This window comes from Nymphalis io, chromosome 23 (genome assembly GCF_905147045.1).
Source record: "Nymphalis io chromosome 23, ilAglIoxx1.1, whole genome shotgun sequence".
NCBI lineage: Eukaryota > Metazoa > Arthropoda > Insecta > Lepidoptera > Nymphalidae > Nymphalis > Nymphalis io.
This window is the reverse complement of record NC_065910.1, coordinates 2088190-2105668: the sequence shown is the minus strand read 5'-3', so window position 1 is coordinate 2105668 and position 17479 is coordinate 2088190. Positions and strand designations below refer to the sequence as shown.

The 17479-nt window shown below is 33.2% G+C and overlaps 1 protein-coding gene across 4 annotated transcripts in view; it reads left to right on the top strand.

The window, feature by feature from the left end:
- Positions 1-17479, top strand: part of LOC126777701 (putative mediator of RNA polymerase II transcription subunit 15) — a 42083-nt gene that overhangs the window by 10230 nt on the left and 14374 nt on the right. Inside the window, exon 1 of one of the 4 annotated variants that reach the window (XM_050500850.1) lies at positions 372-396. The exons of 1 other annotated variant lie outside the window; for it this stretch is intronic. In XM_050500850.1, coding sequence (XP_050356807.1) covers positions 387-396 — 10 coding nt within the window. In that variant the 5' untranslated portion in view covers positions 372-386. Of the gene's footprint in view, positions 1-371; positions 397-6859; positions 7118-11115; positions 11259-17479 lie in introns of those variants that run through there. 2 more of the 4 variants (XM_050500847.1, XM_050500848.1) reach the window with 2 other exon arrangements.

Sequence of the window (17479 nt, the reverse complement as noted above, 5' to 3'; positions counted from 1 at the left end):
TTTATTATGTAAGTTGATAATGTACCTTACGTGCTTACGTCATAAAAGCACTTCTGAATCCCGTTTCCCGATACGAAAATAAAAGATAAGATTTCTTATCTAACACAAAAGTGCTTTTTCATATCCCTATCCAACACCATTCGTTATTATGATTTGCGTTTTGCGTTCTAATTTTGAAATCCGTGCCTAATTTTCATACAGGTTTTATACATTATTTTCATAACAAACTATTTGGTTCTATTTTGTTTTTTACTAAAAAGGTTAAAAATGTGTTATTATTACGAGTGATATTTTTTTTCAAAATGGTGGATTTTTCGGTAGCAATTGTATTGCCAGGGGCGATGGTCGTGACATTGTTTAGTTGCATCTTTTTTCGATATTGTGTAATGTTTTGTGGTGAGTCTATGTGACATTCTTTAATTATAATTACTAAAATGTCTCTTTATATAGGTAATTAAATATCTATTTAATTATATAATAATATTATAATTATTCCACGATATAATTATATTTTATCAAAATTATATTGAAAACAAAATTATTAAGCAATCATTTTACCTTTCTTTTAAATATTATTAAATCTTAAAAGAAACGCGTAAACTGTTACCATTATTTGGTAAATTTTAATTTTTAAATAATCTCGGTTCCCCTTTAATTTGAATCTTTCAAATAGATAAAATGAAAAATATTTTATTGTATTTTTATTGAATGGACTAAGCATTAAATGTAACTTATAAAAAATACTAACTAGGAATTATTAATAAAATAATATGTCTTCTTAGTTTTAAAATCATATACTAATAAATATTATTCAAAAAATAACTTATTAGTTATATTCAACAATTCAAGTCATATTAATAATAATAATAATATCCTGGGACATTTTCACACACGGCCATCTGATCCCAAATTAAGCTTGTACAAAGCTTGTGCTATGGAAACCAGACAACTGATATACTACATATACTACTTTTCTTTTGTAAATACATACCTATATAGATAATTACACCCAGACTCAGGACAAACAGACATGTTCATGCACACAAATGTCTGTCCTGGGTGGGAATCGAACCCACAACCTTCGGCGTGAAAGGCAAGTGTTCTACCAACCACGCCAACCGGCTCGTCAATATTATATTTCGTCATATTGAATTAATTATTATATTTTTTAATATATTTATATAAAGCCGAATGTTAGTAACGTTAAATATATACAAATAAAGACGGCTTTACCCAAAATTTGCTGTGTTGTTGTATCGGCTTGATGAATGAGTGAGCCAGTGTATCAACAGGAACAAGGGATATAACTTAGTTCCCTAGGTTGGCGGCGCGTTGGCGGTGTAAGGTTTGGCTTATATTTCTTACAGCGCCAAGTCTAAGGTGACTCCTTACCATCAGGTGGTCCACCTGTCACTCCTATTGTAAATAAAAAAAAAACAAAAACACTATATTTAAATGTATGGTATATATTTTAAACCTTATTGTGTAAGCAATACGGGTCACAATTCTAGTTAACTCATACGTCTAATTAGATGATGTAAGTAGCGGTCAAATGTCAAGTGGATAATTATATCCTGTGGGTAGGGACAGCAAAACATTTTTTTTAATACATTTAAAATTATTAGGTTTTTTTTCAAAGTTTTATCATTAAGTATTTCGGTTTAACTTACGTTTAATAACGGCTTCCATCTTCATGGAGCAAACGGTTTATTTAGCAGCAAGATTTTTACTGGTGGTAGGGCTTTGTGCAAGCTCGTCTGGGTAGGTACCACCCACTCATCAGATATTCTACCGCAAAACAGCAATACTTGATATTGTTGTGTTCCGGTTTGAAGGGTGAGTGAGCCAGTGTAATTACAGGCACAAGGGACATAAAATCTTAGTTCCCAAGGTTGGTGGCGCATTGGATATGTAAGCGATGGTTGACATTTCTTACAATGCCAATGTCTAAGAGCGTTGGTGACCACTTACCATCAGGTGGCCCATATGCTCGTCCGCCTTCCTTTTCTATAAAAAAAAAAAAAAAGAGACAGCTTTTTTTAAAACCATTTCAATCATATATTTTTTTTTATTTCAATTATGTAAGTTTACTACCAGGTGGCTCTTGGTCTATTGCCTTTTGCTATGAAATTTAAAAAGAAATGGTAATCGTTTTGCCTACATTACTTCTTCGTGTAGGAGTTTTTTGCTGTCCGTATTAAGTTCTGTCTACGGTCACAGTATTACATTTCGCTTTATAGCATTAAAGTATTCAGTAACCCCACTCATGAATGTATTATTAGCCATTACTAAATAGTAAATGACGCCCTCGTGAGTATAAGATAAGATTACCTACCTAGTTACATGGAGATATTAATAAGAAACATAGTCATAAATTTCAACAGTATATGTGCTATGAGCAATAAGAAATTCGCGTGTTCGATCCTGAGGTCTAATGCATAATGATGCAATGTCGTCTCAACTCATAATATAAGCAAAATGTTTTTTTTAATTAAAATGAATGTTGGCAAAGGGTCTGATTGACCACCTGTGTTTACCACTACCCTTGACATTGACACACAACAGAAGTATTGCTGCTTTGCGGTAGAATATATGATGAATGGATGGTACCTAAGCAGACGGGTTTGCACATAGCCCTACTACCAAATTAGAGGGAACATGAGATATTGTTAATTTCTTGACAATTAGCGTTGATAGCATTTTGTATGTATACAATAATTGTGTAACAAATTAGTACACCTCGTGACGTCATTATCATTTTAAGATTTGTGTTAAAAAAATTAAATGTGTTGCGTTCCATACACCAGTATACATAGTGAATATATGTACATATAATATATATCAGTTTAATATTTGATGCGTGTTCTATTTTTAAGGGTGAGTGAGCCAGTGTAACTACAGGCTCAAGGGACATAACATCATAGTCACCAAGTTGGGTGGCGCATTGGCGGTATAAGGAATAGTTATTTCTTACAGAGCCAATGTCTATGAGCAGTGGTGACTTACTATCAGATGGTCCTTTTGCCTATCAGCTAAATTATACAATAATATATTTTGGAATGAAATTGCACATCGGATGGGATTAATAATATTATTAGATGTAATCACGAATCATTGGATTTGCATTGAGACCCGTGAATAGCAAATAATAACTAAAATTCTTACTAATATTATAAATAAATATGTTTTTTCGTTTGTTTTTATTTGGAAGCTAATTTAATATAAGACCTTTAATATAAATTCCCAAAGTTGATGGCGCATTCGTGATATAAGGGATGGTATATATTTCGTACATTACCACTGTCTTTGAGCGGTATGGCCAATTTGAAATACTATTATATATTATGCGCGTGACGGGCCAGTTGGCGTGGTTGGTTACTTGCCTTTTACGCCGAAGGGTTAAGGGTTCGATTCCCACCCAGTACAGACATTTGTGTGCATGAACATGTCTGTTTGTCCTGAGTCTGGGTGTAATTATCTGTGTATGTATGTATGTAATTATGTATATATTTACAAAAGAAAAGTAGTATAATATGTAATATATCAGTTTTCTGGTTTCCATAGAACAAGCTCTGCTTAGTTTGGGATCAGATGGCCGTGGTTGAATGATGTCCTAGGATATTATTATTTATTTATTTATTATTAAATTGAGTGGACTGTCATATGGCTATCCAAAACGTTTGCATATGAAAAACAGTAAAAATACGATAAACAACTATTTATCTAATTCATCCGCATCCAAAGACAACATTCTAATAAACTAAGAAAAGCAGTGTCGTGGAATAAACTCCATATAATTAATCGCAGAAGATTAGTTAATCTGTAATATGATTCACAAAAACAAAAAACAACGTTAAAGTATTTTAACAAACACGATAAGGCAACTAGAATATAAAATACCACGTAACCCTGTATCCGCAATTAATACCAGCCCTTGAAAAGTCTTTTCCTGGGGAATTAAATTTTCTTATCATTTTATATTTTTTTCATTGACACCTCGTTAAAATCATGTTAATTTACTTCCTATTTGATGCGTATTCGAAGACGGAAAGGAATGTTTTTTTTTAAATTATTGTAGCTCTTTAAATTATACAAACGAGGTAACATTAAAACAACTTATACATAGCTTGAAACATATAGAAACGTTGCGTTCAAATTCGAATATAAATCTAGTAAAAAAAAAACAGTTTTTTTTTAATGATTTATTTTTATAATCTGTACTTAATACGTTTTGAAAAAATTAATATTGATCAATCATGATTAATGATTACTTACAAAACTCTCATGATAAGACTTATAATTTTTTTTTTATTCGATAATTTAATTTGTAATAAACAGTTATTAGGTGTTTTAAATTACTTAAGGTGCTATATAATTGTTTTGTACATAGTTTTGGTTATATTGTGAAGTTGTTACAATGGATGACGTTTTTTTAATAATTATTATACAAACCTTACCGGCGCTGCTCGTGTTTTTGTTATTCATATGTATCGTGGCATCTATATCGTATTATTACAGGCTAAGTATGTTTTTATTTATTTTGCTATGAAATATATATATATATATATATATTTAAAATTTGCCCCTAAACATAAAGAAACCCTCATTTAGTTAGTAAATAATTCTATGCTAGCTAAATCGGAAGTAAAAGCAAAAGTATTTATAAAACAAATTAAGATCACATATTCAAAAACTTCTCTTACAATCTTTTCATATATATATATATATATGAATATATTAAGCATGTTTCCAAAGCAACATTATAGATTAAACATTAATATTATATAATAAAATCCAACCAATCCTTATACTAGCAAAAGGAGAGGAGGCCTTAGCCCAGCAGTGGGATATTAACAGCCAGTTATTTTACTTTTATAGGATACATAAAGACAATTCTAATATTCTATTAAAGTAACTTCATTGATTTTAGGAAAGTTTATTATAAAAAATGATAAGGCACCTCATATCCGCTACGAAAACTATGTAATCTTAATATCTTGGCCCAAGTGATAAGCGTGTCTAGTTTACAGTTTTAAATACCATTCAAGACCTATTTTTTTAAATTGATTGACTGTAAAAGCTTGCGATGGCCGCAATAATGCATAAAATAATAATTTGTCTTTCTGTGCGATTTCAGTCACCGTCAATTTAAACCGAGATGGCCTACTGGTTAGAACACGTGAATCTTAAACCGACGATCGTGGGTTCAAACCCGGGCAAGCACCACTGAATTTTCATGTGCTTAATTTGTGATTATAATTCATCTCGTGCTTGACGGTGAAGGAAAACATCGTGAGGCAACCTGCATGTGTCTAATTTCATTGAAATTATGCCACATGTGTATTCTACCAACCCGCATTGGAGCAGCGTGGTGGAATAAGCTGCAAGCCTTCTCCTCAAAAGGGAGAGGAGGCCTTAGCCCAGCAGTGGGACATTAACAGGCTGTTACTACTACAATTTAAACGATGAATAGCTAGTACAAATTATAAATCATTATTACACTCTGACTGGTCCGCAAATTTAGGGTCGCTCAGCGAGCAATGGAACGTGCGATGCTTGGGGTTCTCTGGCAGATAGAATCCGAAATGAGGACATTCGCCAGAGAACTAAAGTCACCGACATCGCGCGTAGAATTAGCTCGCTGAAGTGGAAGTGGGCTGGTCATGTCTCCAGGCGCATTGATGGCCGATGGAGCCGACACGTGTTGGAGTGGAGACCACGCTTAGGCAAACGTAGTGTAGGACGCCCTGTGACAAGATGGGCCGACGATTTAAAAAAGGTGGCAGGTTCGGGATGGATGCGGACTGCCCAAGATCGGGATGGTTGGCGTTCTATGGGGGAGGCTTTCGTCCAGCAGTGGACGGCAAAAGGCTGAAAAAAAAATACACTTTATTAGTTCACTCTCATCCGGTTGGACGATACTCAGGGGACCAATTCCACTAACAAATTGTCACTAGCGCTTTCTATATAATGTATCACGGCAAGTGCTATGAGGAATTATTCTCCCTCATTCCCGCTTCCCCCTCCTTCATAAATCTACGCGAGCTGGCTCTCGATGTCACCGCCTAACTGTGACATCAATTCCATCTCAAAGAAATTTGGCAACTCTTTTCTTTGTCGCACTACTAAAAAATGGAATTATTTACCAGCACACGTGTACCCCTCTTACAACCTGGGTTCCATCAAACGAGGCGTGAAGAGGCATCATGCGGGTCGGCAAGGCGTCTACTAGCCGTCGTCACGTTTGGACTCCACTACCACTTACCATCAGGTGGAGTGGAGTCATTTGTTTTCTCGGTATATAAGAAAACATAAATATAATATAATTGTTTAATTTACTATCGGCTATTGACGTAAAAGTTAACAATTAAGTTTGGTTTTGACATAACGATATATGTTAATAAAATATCGGTTCGGTTCCAATCCGAATAAATATAGAATAGTCAAAATTGCATTGGAATTGAATCGGGAACGTATCGGAATCGTTGTAGATTAGTAGAATTCGGCCCCTGGATGAAACAATGGCAAATAACATTTCCAACAACTAAACTCTTGATTTCTTGGTGAGAGTTTCTTCTTTTTAGGTAGAGCTTTTTATAGGTCCGAATCGGCTTAAACTTATTATGAAGCCTCGGAATCTATAGCTTAATGAACTGAGAAGGTAATCAATATAACATATATATATATATACTTGCCATTATTAATAACAAATGTATATTCTAAATTTTAATAATTCAATGGAACATAATATCAATCAATAGCATTAATAAATCGAAAGGATGTATTAATTCCGACACGTAAGTCAATTGGACAACCACGCAAGCGTTTCTTGACGGTTAGTATCCGAGCATTCATTCGTTCGTGAAGTTCATTGCGAGTTCTATTTTCAAAAAATGAACAATAATCAGTCGCTTGTAATTTTTTTTACACAATATGATACTTCGTACAGATAAGAGTAGATAAGATATTGTTTAAAGGACTGCCACTTCGTGTTTTAGTCGTTGATGTAAACAAATGAAAATGGATCTAATATCGTCTGTTATGGTCGGAGTTTTTATATTTATGTGTTTATATTTGTTCTGGCTTTGGTTCTGTTTCGGTTCCTGTCTGGAAAATCGTAAGTCTTTTACATTTTATATAATTTAAAAAAAAAAAACATAAAATACACACTTGTCACGTCGTTATTCCAAATTCAAAACGGGCGAAACTGTCAATCGCAGCTTTAATAAATATCTAAAGGTTATCTTAATATAATCATATAATATTAACTCCGAAACGCGCTGCATATTCTGGAATATGTTTTGTGTATATTGTTTTTTAGATAGATCTAACAAAAAAGTCTCCTCATTTATTGGTATTGATTATATGACAATCAATTGACCAGAAACAAGAAAGTTTTTATTTCAATTTACTTATTTTTGTTTTTATTCATATTGTAAATCAAATATTATACGTGCAATATATTTTATTTTATTTAAAATATATTTGAGTCTTATATGTAATATCGGAATTAATGTAACACCTGTAAGAGATAATAATAATAATAATAATATCCTGGGACATTTTTCACACACGGCCATCTGACCCCAAATTAAGCTTGTACAAAGCTTGTGCTATGGAAACCAGACAACTGATATACTACATATACTACTTTTCTTTTGTAAATACATACTTATATAGATAATTACACCCAGACTCAGGACAAACAGACATGTTCATGCGCACAAATGTCTGTCCTGGGTGGGAATCGAACCCACAACCTTCGGCGTGAAAGGCAAGTGTTCTACCAACCACGCCAACCGGCTCAAGAAAAGATATTGGTGTTTTTTTTTTTAATTTTAATGACATGTACATGTAAACATTATCAAAAGCTATCAAATTATTTCTAAAATCAGCTTAATATTTATTTAAATAAGGAAAGATAGAAATCGTTGGTAATATTTGCGATTTGTAATTACTATATATTTATATTTATATATATATCATTATATATATCACTATGTGTTTATCTATATCGAATAATAATCAAGCTTGATAACGATGGCTCGTTGTGTGATAACGTATACGAGTCATATTACCCGATTATACTTGTATGTCGTTTTATTTACTGCACAAATTCTGATAAAGTAACGAGATGGGTAATTTTTTTGTTATAAAATTGCGATGTGGACTATTAAACGGGCCACCTGGTCATAAGCGGCAATGGCGCTGTAAGAAATAATAACCATTCCTTATATCGCCAATGCGCCACCAACCTTGGAAACTAAGATGTTATGTCCCTTTTGCCTGTAGTTGCGCTGGCTCACTCACCCTTCGAATAGGACCCGGACCTTTCTGAAGGTTTCCACTGCTAGAAAAAAAACGTGGCTAGCGAATACCGGTGCAGATCAGTGCAGTCTGGTCAATAAGTGAAGTGTGCTTGAACTCTTTGAAAACGACAAGACTAAGCAAGAGCTTGATGGTAGAATATGAAATGAGTTGTTGGTACCCAGACGGGCTTACACAACGCCTTACCAAGTATTTCCGGTGGTGTCAAATATACCATTATATCGGATTATGAGAGCCAGGGAACAGAGAGTGCACTTGTTTTGTTGTACACACTCGAACAAGATAGGGTGTGGACCCATGTCTACGGTGTGGCAGCGGCCACCGTGTGTATGTCCCACGCAATGGGCTAGTCCTGCATGACAATGGGTGCCGTGGCCTTAATTATTCAGAAGGACATTATTATAACAGATATATACCCTATTCCAATCGAAGTAGGAATAAAAATGAACAAACATTAGATTTACATATTCCATACGATTTGCTTAACAAATTATAACCACTTTAATTTAACTTCCAAAGCTTTCGTTACAAATTCGCGAACATTGAAAACGCAATTATTTCGCGAATCCATAGTGAATATCATAGATTATTTAAGATCTCGACCAATGATATCACGTGAATTCGACGTCAAAAATGTTTATTTGTCTACTCTTCTTGTGGTTTGTATAGGCTGTACATAATTACACGGTAGCATGCGAAAGCGATCCCGTGGCGCTCCTCGTTAAGACGGAAAGGGTACCGCTGGTTTTTTAGTGGGTATTCCGATGTTCGGGGCGCACTCGGCGCCTAGGACACCGGCGAGCCCCACATACCCCTACTGTTCCCGTGGGGGAAACGCGTAATGCGTTTTTCTAGCGTTGAAAAAAGGTTCCTACATAATTATATTATAAAGTATTCGAAAGTCACAAAAAAAATCCCGAATTAGGGTAAGAACGTATATGACAGAATATATATGATTTATTTTTTATTCTCAAAAAAATACTGCATATTAAATTACGCTTCAGCTATTGAATATAAAATTACATTACGTATCAATCATTTATTACCCAAGTCACGTTATATGTATGCACTAATTATTCGTAATATAATCCACTAGAGACAAACACACACAATAATATTATATGTATCGAAACGTAATCTAGAAAATATTATTCCTATCATAGAAGGAAGTCTCAATAAAAATGTAGCGATTTTGAACTTTATTGTCAAACGTATAAGAGTGAGCATAATATGACGATCTATGTAATAAATTGATAAAGCTGAGTGATGACTACGCAAGCATAGCGAGTGATTTTTTTTTATTAACAGCTTAATATGTTTGCAAAGGACAAGGCAATAGTAGTATTGAAAAAAATAGAATTAAGCACTTAAAAACGTTATTATTGCGTAAGCAATTTAATTAGCAATAACAAATAAGTCCATTTAAATATTGTACATAAAAATGAGATTATAATTCATATGAAATAATAATTATCGTTACTGCCACTTTGTAAAACAGGTAAAAGAAAATGATGTTAAATTTTTTAAATATATATCTATGAATGCGTAGGAAATATTTACTTTATTATTAGAATGATATTTACATATTGTTTCTCTCTGCTTGTTTTTATTAAATTTACATAAGGCCTTTTACATTAAAGGTTATCCTTCTTTTGAAACGATTTATGAATGAAATAAAATCAAATTTGAATCAAGTAAACTTTACATAGAATTTTAATCATCTATAAATTAACGGTCTTTTTTATAGAATAGGAAGGCGGATGCGCATATGAGCCACCTGATGGTAAGTGATCACCAACGCCCAAAGACATTGGCATTGTAAGAAATGTTAACCATCGCTTACATCGCCAATGCGCCACCAACCTTGGAAACTAAGATGTTATGTCCCTTGTGCCTGTAATAACACTGGCTCACTCACCCTTCAAACCGGAACATAACAATACCAAGTACTGATGTTTTGCGGTAGAATATCTGATGAGTGGGTGGTACCTACCCAGACGAGCTTGCACAAAGCTCTATCACCAGTGAAGACCACACCTTGCTTATAAACGTAGTATAGCTGATGTTACAGTTCTCTCTGTCATCATTGATTTGACATGTAAAAGAAGGAGACACAGCATTGGTCAAATTTCAATTTCCAATGTCACTTTATATGCCTCATAATAAGATTTCATAAAAATAAATTACTTAGAGCTAAATTCTTAATTTAATCATTTTACACAGATAGGCAGAATTGATCGGCTTATTCACTCTTACTAAGCACTGGAACACAACTGTAAAAAGTATTTAGCTCAGTGTTGAATGAATGGTACTTAGGGCAGGGCATTTCTTAGAGTAGAATGGAGGCCCGCATAGACGTGCCGACCGTCAGAGCGTCACGGAAGCATGCGAAAGCGATCCCGTGGCGCTCCACGTTAAAACGGAAAGGGTCCGCTGGTTTTTTAGTGGGTATTCCGATGTTCGGGGCGCACTCGGCGCCTTGGACACCGGCGAGCACCACATACCCCCCACTGTCCCCGTGGGGGAAACGCGTAACGCGTTTTTCCAGCGTTAAAAAAGAGCATTTCTAAGTGTTATATTATCAGTATGAATGAATAAATATGGTACTTGAATACGTTTCTTTTAAGAGTTTTAATTGCTCGATTTACTTAATTTTTCGCCTAAGATAGCACGGTGTTGAATTAATGTCCTTATCAGTCATTAACTATCATAATCGTCCGATACAGGATGCTTATCACACACAGTCTTACAATTCTTAATTTTATACTTTCCGATAAAACATCCATTTGTCGTTCTAATTCCGTCTCAATACAACAATTTATATACTTTAAAACTTACAATAATGACAAGCTTGACATCTTTGTTGATATTTATGGCCCTAAACGTGCTGCTGTTTTGGATTCTGTATGGATTGCTGGTTAAATATTTTGGTGAGTATTTTTTAAAATTATAAATTCAATATGGCCGACCTTATTGTTTATTGATTGTTATATGTTGAACAATATACTTAATTGAGTATATTTATATTGTTGTCGATGATCTATGTATATATTGAAAAATTTTGAAGTTCAAATAGAGCTGTCAAAAAGATTATGACGTCATCAATAAATTTTCTTATCATCTAACTGCGTATGATCAAAAGTAAACATGTAATATGGCGTGACAAATACATGTAAATATGTTTAAAGTTTATATGTTGTGGTTATATAATATCTATTCATTGGTTACAATATTTTTAGTACAAAATGTTGGATATTTGGGTATAATAAATAATTTGACGGTTCTAGTACTTTGCATACCTACATTGTATAGTAGCCATTTTTGATTTTACTTTTTCCCCATAAAATTATATGCTTATTACATCTGTGTATTATAAACTAATTTCTGTAAATAATATTTCATGATAGTAAGCTTTGTCTTAGCGGAATCTAGTTGTGACTGGCACAGATAATAATTTGGGCAATGCTACGTGGATAGGGAATTTTATAATCAGAACTGACTTAAAGTTTACATTTCTGTTGTCAAATTGACAGCTCAGTCTTACTAAGTAAAAACAATATTATTCTCTTTTTACATGACATTGGCAGAATATTTTGCTCAACTAGCAATGTTTCTACTATATTTTTTTATTCTGCTGTTTCAGAAAGATTTTTTTTTTCAATACATGAAAATATATTTGTATACAGGCAACACGAAACGTAACTTATTATTGCAATGTATATCCTATAGTCATAGCTTTAAATGTTTTTTAACTTTTAAATGACACGGAAATATTAACTGTTTTATAGCGATTGTAATAAAGACTATTTTAGCTTTGTATATACATAGATATTCAAAGCAATTACAATAGCATAAGTTGATCGGTGATTTTAGATTATTTTTCCTTCTAGAAAAATCTAATCTTTAATGAACATAGTACATATTATTATTATTCGTAGATCTGTTATGATAACATAATTAACAACAAAAAACTGATAAAGATATTTACCTTTCAGTTTTTTTTTTGTTGTCTATGTTTTGGTTTTAGGCAAAAGTGTATGGACCGTGAATGTAACGGCTATACGGCATCCAATATTAAATACGAGCCAATAAGCGTTATTATAATGCGAAAAATGTACAAACATAGGTGCACTCAGAATTCCTTCTTTTTCATAATGGGGTCGGCAATTTGAAACGTTACGGTGAGATAAACGGCTTATCTTGCTTTCGGAGACACGGGTGTATAAACCTACCCTTCCTATCTCTGGACCCCTAAACTCAAGCATGAAATTAACCTTATGTAACTATGTATAAAACTAGTTTCAAGACGTCACGTTTAATAAATTTATATATATTTAAAGTGAAGGACTCTATTTAAATAAAATATATTCATATTTTAAATAACGGATTTTCTAGTAAAATCTAAATAGACATAATTCCTTCATTGTTGCAGTACACATACATTGTCTTCCTAATTGTTCTAGACGTTAGATTTAAGGCTACAGATACCGAAGTTCAGGAATTGAATCCCGGGTAGGGTCGATGAAAAGTTATTGGATATTGGATTCTCTGTTTAAAAAATTCTCAGTACCAGCCCGGAGTCTGGAAGTTGGTAGTGTTACACTCCCGTGCCTCGGAAATCACGTATAGCCGTTGATCCTGTGTCTGATCTTTTGCCGGTCGTCTCGGATTTGCCGACAAATCGGATTATGAGAGTACACCTGTATTTGAGCACACTTGTGCACTATAATATCCTGCACAGTTGGCTAATCTCTCTTGAGATTGACCGCCGTGGCCGAAATCGGTTTGGAGGTCAACAACATAAGTTACACATAAGGCTTACGTAGCTTTCCAATCAGTAGTATTTTGTAATTGCATTGGGGGTCCGCTTGACATAAATAAATAAAAAATCTAAATTATCTTAGATTGAATGAATGATGGAGAAACGATTTACGCAAATTTAAGTATTCACCCATTCGTTTTGCAAATATTAACTAAAATGCTTTGTGAGCTTCAGAGAGTAGCTTGCTAGAGATTATTTCTAGTTTAAAATGCGTCTCGGAAGCATGTATTTAAATAAACGAACAATAAATACGGATTGAATTAATAATTACTACTTTTTCTCTTGCCTAACCAATTCAATGATGCATTTAATGACTAACTGTTAAGCTCAACATAACTGTTAAACAAAGGGTTTCAAAACCATGTCGCTTTGGTCAATTTGATTGAATTGAAGCGCTTGATGATGTACTTGTAACGTAAGTACTTGTAAGTCTAATTTAATAAAAATATTTGGTTTTATTTTATACAGTAAGCATAATTTCATAATTGAATGATTAAAGTGAGTGAGTGAGTGAGCCAATGTAATTACAGGGACAAGGGACATAACATCTTAGTCACCAAGGTTGGTGGCGTATTGGCAATGAAAGCTATGGTCAGTAAAACACTTTGATAAAATTTAATTATTTACGTATAATAAATGATAAATGTCACGTAGAACTTTAGATAAACTATTTAATAAGCGCAAGGTTCTATTAGCATTTTATATATAGCTTTCTGATAATGATAAAATATATCGCAGGATTTAAATTAACCGTGTTAGTAATGATAAGCAAATACGAATTATTAAAGTATGTATTTATGTTTTGTCTATTTTGAAAAGGGAGGCAATAACAACTAGTACGTTATATCCAATGTATTTCTTATTAATATTTTTTACTGTCCCTTCTGTTTTCGTTGCTGCACACAACACTCCCTGTGGTCTGTTAACCGAGTTGCCATGGGCAAAATTATCTCCTAGATAAATTAGCGAATGACGTTCCGAAATGAGCAATCGGGTATTTAATTATTTTCACTTGACAGTCGGGTGTGACGTCATTAATGGTCATCACGCGGGCGGGACTATTCGGGACTATTATATTCTCGTGGCATGGCTTTGACTTTAGCTTGGCTTGGCTTAGCTTGGCCTGGTTGTTAATGTTTGAATGTAATGAATGAAAGTGTTTTGTTTTGTAAAGTGTGAGTGGTTTTTCGTGCTACAATCATATTTCAAATAAAATAAACGCATTCTGTAATGATATTATTAAATAATATATTATGTAATATTTGTATTATACAATAATTTATGATTTCTCAAGAATTTTAAATGGTGATTGAGCGTTCACCAACATAAAATTTTATGTTATTTTTAAATAAACGATCAAACAAGTAGTAGATAGTCAGTAGTAAGTTGATAGTCAAGCACTTTAATACTTTTATAAAATTGTAATCGGCGCAAGAACACTATGCATGCTGTGTTTGCTTTCAAATGGGTGTACATAAAATATTCCTTTTAGTACACAATTTATTAAGATCATCATCAAGTTTGTATCATCCGCAAGCAAACTTTTAATAAAAAAAATAAAATAAGATTAACGTCTAATTTCTCGTGGATTCCTTGCTATCGATTCCTGAACTTTATCTATTTATTATACATTAATATATCTTGAACAACAAAATATATTTTTTTGCAAATCGAACGGTTTTATCTGTGTGACGTCATATAATATATACATTCGTTCTGAAATGAATTCAATTACGCACATGTTAAGACCTAAAATAATAATTAAATATTTAAATACTTTATCATGTAAATTATATTTTATTTATCTATAAATTATGTATTTCCAAAGATAAAAGATAAGATTGTCTGAATATATTTTTTAATTCGTACTAACGATGAAAATGTTATTATGAAAATATTCTGTTTCGTGGAAGTTTAATAATTACGTGAAAGATTATTTAAAGTGAAAAATCATACCAGTGATGTTTCCGGCATTTCTTTTTTGGGTTGCGCTGCTCGTTATTATAATTATGATAATAACTTTTCGACAGATAAGTAAGTTTACATAAATATTGTGCAATATGTTTTTTTTTAAATACTACTCAGATGGCCTAGAAAAAGCACGTAAATCTTAACCGAAGATTAATAAAAGTGTATGCTGTGATTTCAAAATAATTGTCGCTTTTTATGTTAATATGGCTATTTGCGAGTTACCAATTTGAAAACATATATTTTTGTAACTGCCCCTTTGTTTGGGATAATCTTCAAAAAAACTAAAAATTACAAATGTAATTAACTGAATCGATATAAGGGGTACTGCAATGTATCGTATAGTTTTTATTTCATCAAAATCAGTTGAGTCTGGACAACAGTTACAACAATTTAAAAGTTTATGTATGTATTTTAGTCGTCCACTTTTTTAAGCTAGGGCCCTTTATAAGTTAATAATAATATTTGCAAGTTAACAAAACCAAAACAACCAGACCGGTGCCACCTATTAGTAAGTATTTAAATATATATATTATTCGAATAGTGACTGCCTCGTTGGTCTAGTAGCTTGATGTAAGGCCGCAGACCCGGAGGTCCTGGGTTCAATTCCCAGGTCGGGCCAATAAAAAGTTATTGGGTTTTTTGTCAGAAAATTCTCAGTAGCAAAAAAAAAGGAGTCTTGAAGTTGGAAGTGTGTACACTCCCGTACCTCGGAATTCACGTAAATCCGTTGGTCCTGCGCCTGAACTCTTTTCGGTCGTGTCGGATTGTCGTCCTATCGGATTATGAAAGTTAGGGAATAGAGAGAGCACTTGTGTCATTCCTGCATAGTTGGCTAATCTCGCTTGAGATTGGCCGCCGTGGCCGAAATCGGTCTGGAGGAAATTATTATAATTCGAATGGGCATTATGTACGTTGATTTGAAGGAATTTCGTCACCAACTGAATTCCAAGCTAGTAAAGCCGCGAGTTTTGATAATAGATAGAAATAATCTCTCTTCCAATGTTAGTTTATTTTATTTTATCAAATAATTTCATATCATTGGTCAAAAATATAATGTTTTTATATTCATTATGATCTATCTATTTACTAGACTATATACATTAAGTATGTGTGTCCTTGCATTGTTTTAATGCAAATTAAATTTCCTACACTAATAAATATAATTTAGTATAAGTTCAAGTTACTTTAAAATTAATTAATATAAAGATGTATTTTAAGTTGACCTAGGCCTTGCTTTTTTAAATTTATTATTCTTTTTTTTATTTGAATGTTGAAGATAATGCCATATTCAGTTTGTTTATTTCGGAACTGAAATATTGTATGTCAACTCGTAAAAGTTTTCTGTATTGTTAATTTATTTATGATGTACAACGTTGGTGTCTTTAAATCCAGAGTGAACAGGTATATTTTAGACAAGCGTGCTACATCCTAGACCGGGCCGATGCTTAAGATCAGGCAAGTCAACGGTCAAACAATTGCCTATTAAGTGTAAAAAAAAGAGGATAGGATGCAAATCCCATGGGTTCAAATATCGAACGGGGCAGAAAATTTATTTTGATTTTTCTTCAAGAAAATCAAAGAAATTTCATATGCTCACGTGTGTGAACTCCCGTGCTTCGAAAAGCGCGTAAATACGTCGAACTGCGTGTGAAATCCGGTCATGTCGGATGTGTTGTCTCATCAGATTATTAGAATGTGAGGATAGAGTGACTTGTGCTTGCATATATCGTTCGATCTTGGTTAATCTCCCTTAAGAATGGTCACTATTGCCAAAATCCCTCAGAATGACATCACCATATTTTTATGTGATTCATAATTTCTCTTCTCCCAGCGATAAGAAAATGACCAGTAATTGTTAAAATTTGATTATTCAATTAAATCAAGTATCCCTGAAATACTTATTTGGTAAAGTATTCTAATTGCATTGCTTACATTTTTCATCACAGCCATCGTTTTGATACCGCCGATCCTAAAGCCTCATACTGAATATTTATTACAACTGTTTCATATTGGGTCCATTTTGTTTGAATATACTATTTGAATTAAATCTTTAGGCAGAGCTTTTATTGTATAGGTAGATGAACTGGCAAATAGGCTATTTGACTGTAGCGGTTATTATAAACATTGTTGTTATAAGAAATAATGCACCACCAACCCCAAGAACTAAGAAGTTATGTCCTTTGGTTACTGACTCACTCGACCTTTAAACCGGAACACACTTAGTTATTGTTGTTTATCGGTAGAATAAAGTGATGGTCGACGGGCTGTTTTCTATCGTAATATGATTTGTATAGTTAATCTAAGTTAAATTATACTAAGTTTTTTGATAGCCTAATACGTGTGGTATATCTTCAATCA